The 9421-nt window shown below is 44.8% G+C and overlaps 1 protein-coding gene across 1 annotated transcript; it reads right to left on the reverse strand.

Moving 5' to 3' along the window:
* Nucleotides 1-1945: 1945 nt before the first annotated feature.
* On the reverse strand, nt 1946-8475 carry LOC119699290 (sulfotransferase 6B1-like). The gene is made up of 7 exons (XM_038132560.1): nt 8196-8475; nt 6486-6625; nt 5932-6021; nt 4276-4402; nt 3752-3846; nt 3164-3320; nt 1946-2291 (listed from the first exon to the last, which is right to left on the reverse strand). Exons 1-7 carry the CDS (start codon nt 8395-8397, stop codon nt 2161-2163), a joined length of 942 nt encoding a protein of 313 aa, XP_037988488.1. The 5' UTR covers nt 8398-8475; the 3' UTR covers nt 1946-2160.
* Nucleotides 8476-9421: the final 946 nt, after the last annotated feature.

Raw genomic sequence — 9421 nt, forward strand, 5'->3', positions numbered from 1 at the left:
AGCCTATGGAAGCACCCTCTGACTTCCTCCAGGGAGTAACCCCTGCTCCTGTTCCTCCACAGAAATCTGAATTCATCATGGGCACTGTTGCTGTGTTATGTGAAGCCATGCAATTCTGTACTGCAGCAATGGACACTTCAACAAGCAAGAAGGACTCACCCATTTTAGGAAATCTGGTGAGAATCACATCATCACTTCTGGTTTACAAGAACTTCAGAGGTTCCTAAGTTTCTGGACTGCTAAGGGCCCTTAAGCTGCAAAAAATCTTTGCAGAAGAAAAACCAAACCAATGGACCTTAAGATGTCACCTCTTTATCTTAATAAATGCCTTTTGAGTATTTCAGTGATTTTTTTCCCATTTCTGATCAGGCTTGTTCCCTTCTTTAACTCCTTGTTCAACTCCTTGCAGACACAGAGATTACGCAGTGTTTTCTGTTGCCTAGATAGCTTTTGATATCACCATATGGTAAATTATATACTGTACTAAGTAACAGGTAATATTGTTGATAGTTCCAAAAATTACAGGTCATGATCACTTGCCTCTTTTCATCCATGGAAGCCCAGAATAAGAAAAAGTCCTACTCTTCTGGAAATGGAAACCTACAAACCCAGAATCATCACATTTAAACAAACACACCTGTCCACGCAGAGCTTTTTTACATGCACAGCTCTTGCACACACATTTAGAAAATCTGCCTGGAAAGCAGGCTTTGAGTGACCCTTCAGAGCTGAATCTGCATCACTTCCCATTTTCCCTGTCACACAGGGGACGCAGAGCATGGCAGCCAGAGCACATCCCACTGTCCAGCCAGGGGCACCGCAGCCAGGGGCACTTGGGCAGCCCCAGCCCAGACATTGGACACTCTCCTGGGGAAGGTGATGGGCTGAGGATTGGCCAGGATGTGGGTCTGTGGATGTGTCCAGCTTGGCAGGGCCCGTGGTCAGGCAGGGCAGACTGTGTGGAGCTGAAGCCTGACCCTGCTGCACCATCACTGGAGCAGGGGCTGAGAGCCTGGAACAGGGGTTAGCATGGACCCCTGGGCCATGGGCATGGTAGGGGTAGTCCCGAGGAGCTGTGCAGGTACAGTCAGCACTTTGACAGGGACTTAAAAATGTCCCAGTTTTGTAAATTACATTTGTGGTTTCTGTTTGCTCAGTATTTAATCTTAGCTCAGTGTAAGAGTCCGCTGGTAAATCTACCTAGGAATATGCCAGAGGAATCCCTCTTCCAAGGAGCCAAATTCCATTTGCCAGACAGACACCTTCTTGGCTTTTGTGGTTTCCTACGAGACTGGTTGTGACAAGGGTGATAGACAAGGTTGTGACATTCTGCAGAGATGTAGCAAGGACATAGACATCAGCAAGGAGGGTGTGGAAAACATACCTACGTAGCATAAGTGTATTTATTGTCAAATAAATGCCACTCTCATAGTTTAGCTAGTTTAGCTTAGGGTCATCAAGGGGCTTCTTTCCTTCAGTCCTCTCATTTGAATGTTGTGATTCTTTCTACTTGCCTCTTACCATCCCAGAGAGTCCAACAGGAGTAAAACGCTCCAAAAAGCATATAGCTGTTTGTTACTTAAGAGTTCATGGCTCTTTGATCTTTAGAAGTTCCACCCTTTGCCATACCAATGTGTGAAGTTTGCCAAAGTATCAAAGGCCTTTCTGACCTGCCAACACCATGGCAGCTATGATGGATCTAAACCCAGACAAACATATTCTACCTATTCTATAGACATTTGGTGGTTCCGACCCACACCATATATCCAAGTCAATTCCACTCTGTGCTAGAGGGAAGGCTCTGTATTGATCCCTCTGTCTCACTAACAAGACCTGCAGGGGCCTCATACATAATTTCAGGCCAAGAAGCAAAGGCAGGGATACCACCAGACCAGTGCCATGATGTCTGTGCACCATCTCCCTCCTGAAAGGATGCCAGGCATTCACTTGAGGTATACACACATTTTATTTGGCTACATCAATCAAAGCACAAGGTCTAGACCCCAGACACACCTAAGAATTACCTACCAAATTCTTGGAGGTACCAGGTAGTTCTCAGAGGGGTTTCTTCTCTCATGGGAAGGAAAAATGAGGACTATCCACCTTTGGAGAATCACCTTTGGAACATCACTTGCTGCCATGCTATTCATCTGCTTATTTTCAGGCCTTGCAGTACACATCATATTTTATCTTTGCTGCTATCTTTGTTCCTCCTAGGGAATCTTGAAATTTCCGGTCTATTTCTTCATTCTGAGCCTCAGAGAAGACGTCTCTCCAGTTTCCAACAACCCCTGTGTATGAGTACCAAAAACTGAAGGGAGATGCTCCTGAGAGAAAATAATACCTAGGCAGCAGTTAGACAGAGTCATTGACTACACAAGGCAGGAAGGATGACATTAAATGCCCTGAGACATCTGACTGCCTGAGAGAGGAAAGGTATTGAAGATCAGAAGCAAAGGCTGTAGCTAGACAACAGGGAGCATTTCTGGTTAGCTGCCTGCAAGTGCTCCCTCCCCAGAAAGGGATTTCCAAGGTGACTTCATGAAGCTTTTACACAGAAAAAGGGGAATCTGGTTTTGTCACAAGGGAAAGCTCATTCATTAATTACTTCCTCTGAAGGGAGAAATTTTTTGGGGGGTAAGTGGTATAGAGGAGATTGGCTAAATCCCTCTTCCTCCAAGGAGTGGTGAAAGAAATGGATTTTTAAAAGCCTGTGTTTGCAGTACTCAGAAACCAAAGACTCTTGAGGTCATGGGGAGCAGGAAGGCTGCCAGAGCTCTGACACAGGCCTGTGAGAGACCATCTCTGGGACCACCACTGACATGCCCATTGAGAGGAGACATATAAAGCTCTCGCTGAGTGGGTAGCAGGAAGATACCAGTGCCAGCCCTCACCTTGGCACCTCACTTACCTAAGAAAGCAGGGCTGCTACAGAAAAAGACAGCAAAACAAAAGCAATGACTGAGGACATTAAGACTGGAACTCTGATAAAGTTTCTCAGCCCCCAAATCCTGTCAACAGCAGAAGCTTTTTGTAGAGGTGGCACCACAGGAGAGAACTCACCCAGACAGTCCAATGAGTTCATGGCTAAGTAAAGTAACATGCTCAAAACTCCTTCTGGAGTTCTCCTTCAGAAGGTAGGTCTCCATTTGCAGAGACTCACCTTTCCGGAAAAGGATGTCCCCAAACTTTCCATGTGTTTCACTGGATTTCTCTTTCATAGCTTTGAAACTGGTCTTCTTGGCAATTCTGGAAAAATCTTCCTCACACAGGGAAAATCCAAAGAAGGAAGCAATCTTTTTCATCCCCAGTATTGGGTCCTGTCCAAAGGAACATAGCACAGAGGTGAAACCAAGAGATTTGACACTGGCTGTGGCATAGAGCCAGCACCCTGTGGGAAGCCCAGCAGGGGAAGCTGTCTCTCGCAATGTCACCAAGGATTTCCAAGAGCTCTAACAAAAAACTCTTCAGGCCAGGAAACCGACACATTCTGGCCCCAGTTTCAAGGCCTTTTCTTCTTTCCCAAAATCTGTGCCTCTCCCAGATAAAACTCCTTTCACAAATAGGCAAGGCTATCCTCCTCCTAACATCCATGGGCTTGCCCCAAACATAAATGAGTAACTCATGAAAGACTCATCCTTCTAAAGGGGCAGACAGACTTGCCCCAAGAGTTTCTACTTTCCCACACGCATACATATCAGGAGGGATGCACAGCACACTCATCAAGGAAGAGCTGGGTGGAATGCCACACCTCTTTGAGTTCCTCGTAGCTTATTGTCATGATCGTCTCGTTGTCAATGTATTTGTTCCATTCCACTAGGTGATCAAAGTAGGATCCCCAGGCCACTGCAAACAAACAAGAGGCATAACTGTCAAGAGTACTCCCCCATACAGACCCTTAACCAAATCAAAGGAGTCAGCTCAGACAGCTTTCTAGGTGTGGCTTTAGAATGGTGAAGGGGTGACCAGCTCAACATATCTGTTCTTTCTTCTGAGGTCCGTGCAGCATGGCCCAGGTCTGTCCACTTGATACGGCAAACCACAATTGTGGGAATGGAAAAGTCAGGCTAAAGTTTTCTCATGATCTCTCAATTCTAAGTGAGAGACAAAACTCTGATTCTCTTGTACTCTGTTTCTGCCATAACAGGGGCCTGTCTGCCTGTTCTGGGAGTGCCTTGGTAAGGTATGTCACAGAAGGATTCCCATGCACAAGGCCCTGTGTATGCCACTCATGTTAGGAGAAATGCCAGAGGATTTCTCTGTAGGGCAAAGTACATTTTCCATTCATGAAGTCTGCAAAGTACTCATCCCAGCAGGCAAAGGATGGCGTCAATGGTAGGTTGTTGCAGAAGTGGTAATAGGAGACAGCCGTGTCCTTGGGGTTCCGAACTAGCACAAGGATCTAGAAGACGAAAATACATCTTTTGACTGACCGAAATGCCATCTTCTTGACATATCACATAGAGTCATTGAATCACAGAATCATTTAGGTCATCAAGTCCAACCATTAACCAAGCACTACCAAGTCCATCACTAAACCATGTCCCTAAGTACCAGATCCACATTTTTTTAAAATACCTTCAGGAACAGTGACTCAAACACTTCCCTGGCAGCCATTTCTAATGCTCAGCAACCCTTTCTATGAAGAATTTTTTTTCATATCCAGATCCAAACCTCCCTCAGTGCAACTTGAGGCCATTTCCTTTTGGCCTGTCACTCATTACTCAGAGAAGACACCAAGCTCCACCTATCTACAACTTCCCTTCAGGTGGCAAGGTCCCCCCTGAGCCTCCTTTTCTCCAGGCTAAACAACCCCAGCTCCCTCAGCTGTTTCTCCTAAGACTTACACTCCAAACCCTTCACCAGCTCCAGTGCCTTTCTCTAGATACACTCCACGACCTCAGTGTCCTCCTTGTAGTAAGAGGCCCAAAACTGGACACAGTGCTCAAGGTGTGGCCTCACCAGTGCCAAGTACAGAGGGGCAATCACTGCCCTGGTCCTGCTGACCACACTATTATTGATCCATGTCAGGATGCCACTGGCTTTCTTGTCCACCCAGGCACAGTTCTGGCTCATGTTCAGCGACTGTCAACCAGCACCCCCAGGTCCTTTTCCACTGAGCAGCTTTCTAGCCACTCTGCCCCCAGTCCTTATTGTTGCATGGGGTTGTTGTGACCCCACTATGTAGGATCCAAGTCTTCCTTATTTAACCTCATATAATTGGCCTCAGCTCATTATCTCTTCAAATTCCTCTGCAGAGCCTCCTACCCTCCAGCAAATCAACACTCCCACCCAACTTGGTGTTGTCTGCTAGCTTACTTGTCCACTAAAATGCACCAGCCCATCTAATTCTGGTCTAATTCCTTTTCTTGAGTAAGAAATCAGAGCTTTGGCAGATCACTTGTTGCTAATCTAAGCTTCAGGCTAAAAACAAGAAGCTTTTCAGTGATTCCCTCAAGACAGTTCTGACCTAGTTCCAATTCAGACAAATGAGTTCATGATCTACTGAACAAAAGTGCCACAGTCTCTACATGTAGCCTAGCTTCTCTCTGCAATAATTCCCATCTAAGATTATCTTACCCACAGCCTGTGGTGGGCTTTCTACAGGTACCTTGGTTTTGAAGGCAAGTTAAACCAGACAGAATTACTCCATGCCTTGCTCAGGTTTCTACCACCAACCTGGAAGCATCTTTCTGAAGGAGATCTGAAAGGACAGTCACACTCAGCAACAAGCCCACCAATAGTCAGCAAAGCTGCAGCTGGAAGAGGGTGTTTGTTCACAGCCTTGGCACACAGATCTATCTCTTCAACCTCGGAAATGTGGCTGTGTATTGACCAGCTCAGGTGAAAATGCAGGAAAGATATCTCACACAGAGGAAAGCTAATTTAGGATGGAAAGATTTTGCAGTGTGATGCAAAGAGAATACTCACCTTAGCCTTGCTTTGGAAAATGGATGGAGGCAGGAGATCAGGTCTCAGATGGGTTACTATAATTCTTCTGGAAGGAAGCTGTTTCATCCTCTTTAAAGAAAGTGAGAAGAAATGTAACAAGACAGAAGTAGCTTATTCAACTTTTATGAGGTGTGCCTGTTCAGTTATTGCAGGTTATAAGAAAAGGTGAGACCAGAGATGTATCTTATAACTTGGAAAACCCACAGGGATGCACTGGTGGTGTAGGATTCTGCCAACCTCTGCCACCAAGCACCATTTCACATGGCACAGGCCGAAGAACAGGACACCTTAGAAAAAGGTCTTACTAATTAAAGTTACTGGGTCGATGGCAGGAGAACCCTGTGCCTTCTCAGTCCTGTCTCCCATCTGATGCCCTTGTGTTGGGACACCAGAAGCACTAGTACATGCTACTTCTGCAGACCGTAGCTGTTGTTATGGTTCTGGGTTCTCCATTACCTCTGAGATCAGCCATTGTCTTTCAGCTATTACTCCCTGTAGGAAGAGCAACGACAGTATTTTCAGTTCCTGCTTACCTCATATACCCCAGGATCCCCAAATTCTAGACGCTGAAAAGTCTCTAGCTTCTTTTCAGCATTTATTCTCTCTTTCATTTCCTCTTCTGTATATTTGGCATCTGCCAACTCCTTCACCATTTGTTCAAGCCAATTGGTTCCTGAAAGGACAAAGACGCCAGTAGGACATCCATTCCACTTCAGTTTTTCATGTAAACCTGGCTGATGGTATCCTGTCTAAATGTTTTCAAGTCAACCTGTTTGGCTCAATGGTGTACTTTAACCTTTCAACAAGTGTGTGTGTCCTGGTTTTCACTGCAATGGAATTCACTTTCCCCATAGTAGCTGGTATGGAGCTATGTGTTGAATTTGTGCTGAAAACAACGTTGGTAACACAGAGATGTTTTAGTTGTTGCTAGGCAGTAATTACACAGTGTCAGGGCCTCCTCCGATTCTCACACTGAGCTGCTGGAGAGCAGGTTGCAGGTGCACAAGAAATTAAAAGGGGACACAGATGGGACAGCTGACCCCAACTCATCCAAGGACTATTCTATTCCATATGGAACCATGCTCAGCAATAACATTTGAGGCAAGAAGAAGGAAAGAGATGCTGAGAGCTAAGGCACTTGTCTTACCATGGCACCGTCATGGGTGATGGAGCCCTGGAGACAGCTGAACATTTGACTGCCAGTAGGATAGAATGAATTCCTTACTTTGCTTTGCTTGCACACATAGCTCTGGCTTTACATATTTAACTGTCTTTATTTCACCCCAAGACTCCTCTCACTCTGTTTCCCTCCCCCTTGCCCTTGCGGGTGAAAGAGTGAGTGGCCCCATGGGGCCACTGAGTTGAGCTGTGAGTTGCCAGCTGAGGGTAAATCCCAGCCCTGGTTAATAATCAACAAGGGTGTGCCTAAGGTCTAAGGGGCAGAGCTGTCAAGCAGATATCAGGGTCACATCACATCCCTTGCTAGAAGTAGAAGCAGACCTCTATTGCTCTTTTAAACTCTTTTCAACTTCTCACCTTTTTGGTTACTACACACTACTGCCTGTGGAAATTACTCAAGAGCCATGTTGGTCCTAGCACTGGGCCAACTGATTCATATATTTTCTCCTTCTGCTTTCTTTCCACAGTGCTGGCTTTGGGAACCCTCTTCCCAACCAGCTTCAATTTATGGTCACTTCATTATTGATACAGTTTGGTCTCATTCACAATTCCCAGCTAGGCTTCTGTAACTGGCAGCACAAGGGTTATCAGCCAAGCCACCAGACCATCACATTCCTGACATCATCTTTGCACCAGACTTTGTTGTCTTGGCCACTGCAGCCTGGGAGAAATCGTGTGTGAGGATCTGGGTTTGGAGAACCAAACCTCAGTTTTCAACTAACACCCCCTGCGGTGTCTAGGTGGATCCTCACACATATAAACCTGTTCTGCTTACATACAGCTCTAGAGGTTGCACACAAAGGGGATGTGATAAGGATCAACTTCCACCTTTTCTGCAAATTACATATTAAGATATTTCTGTAAAGCCAACAGGATGCTTTGAGCAGGGGGTTGCATTATTTGAGCTTCAGATATGCCTTACAACTTAAATTCATTATTCTTTGAAGTCTGATGTCATCGTAAGCTTTTCTCAGGAATTCTTGCTGTATTAAGTGACAGCATTAAATAATCAACTTCAGGACTGTAACACTGTGTACTTGACTACTGATCAAGACAACACTTACCTGATTTAGGATAACCAACTAGTATCACATCATCGCTCCTGGCTTCAAAGGATTTCAGAGCTTCCAAAGTCTGCGGGCTGCTAATTGTAACTGGGTATAAAATACCTCTGTAGGAAAACAGCATGTCTTCTGGGGCCATCTTGTCACCCTCTGAAAAACATTTGTCCACTATTTCAATGATTCTTTCACTGTTTCGGGTCATGTCTGCGTCCCTGTTTAAATCTACCCAAAGAGATACAGGTTGTCTTTCTACAATGCAGAAAAGCTTTATGCAACATTTGAGAAAATAGGACAGGGTGTTCCCTCAGGGGTGAAGGTGCAAGTGACTGATTAACTCCGTACTCTGATAAACCCTTTTGACTCTACAGAACTCCATGGAGACTGACAAGAGTGACCTACGGTCTTAGCTGCAACTAATACTAGGCGCAGGAACTATTGGGGCAACAACTAGTAGGAATAAAAATGTTTAATTAAACCAAAGAAACAACTGTAAAGGATATTTCCTGAAATAATTTTGATTTGGAAATGGACTAGGGAAAGGACATGAGGTAGAAGATGGGTGAATATAATTTTTATGGTTTGTTCATTCTCTTTAAAGGAAACAGACAAAAATGCAATACAAACACAATTTTCAGTGGAAATTTCTCTTTTTAAGCATCATAGGCAACAAAAGAGACAAAACTAAAAAAGAAAGATACTTTTCTTTTTCTTTTTTTGACAATTGGTAAGTAGAAGTAATTACCTAGAAGAAGGAAATTTTGAGAGCTCTGCTGTTGTGTCAGTCAATTATGTCTTACCTTCATTCCCAAGTTTTACTGAATTGATTCCCACACACACTAGCTTCATCTCTGCTTACTTTTCACTCCCTCAAAACGTCACTCATCCATCAAGTTTCCTTGACTACCTTCAATTTGACATGGCATGCTTGCCTTTTCCATCCTCCCTTCTTCCACCTCCTTACCTCACTGAATGCAAGGGACCACAGAGTATCTCAAATGGAGCAAAAGCACATGAGGTGTTACTGAATAGCTCTGCCCCTTATAGTGAGATTCTTAAGGGTACAAAGGGACTGAATCCAAGCCATGGGATGACACTGGAGAGGATAAAACTGCAAAATCAGGTCATGATTTGCTTTCCAACCACATCAGCAAGACCAGAATAAGATCTGAGCCTTTTTGTTCTAGCACTGTCATCATGTTAGTCCTTGCTAAGTGTGATTCCTCAGG

Source organism: Motacilla alba, chromosome 3, assembly GCF_015832195.1.
Source record: "Motacilla alba alba isolate MOTALB_02 chromosome 3, Motacilla_alba_V1.0_pri, whole genome shotgun sequence".
Taxonomy (NCBI): Eukaryota; Metazoa; Chordata; class Aves; order Passeriformes; family Motacillidae; genus Motacilla; species Motacilla alba.

Coding starts and splice junctions, on each gene's coding strand:
- LOC119699290 (XM_038132560.1), bottom strand. CDS start 8,397: ATGACCCGAAACAGTGAAAGAATCATTGAAATAGTGGACAAATGTTTT. Junction 3,321..3,751: donor GCTACGAGGAACTCAAAGAG/GTGTGGCATTCC, acceptor TCCTTTGGACAG/GACCCAATACTGGGGATGAA. Junction 2,292..3,163: donor GGACATCCTTTTCCGGAAAG/GTGAGTCTCTGC, acceptor ACTCATACACAG/GGGTTGTTGGAAACTGGAGA.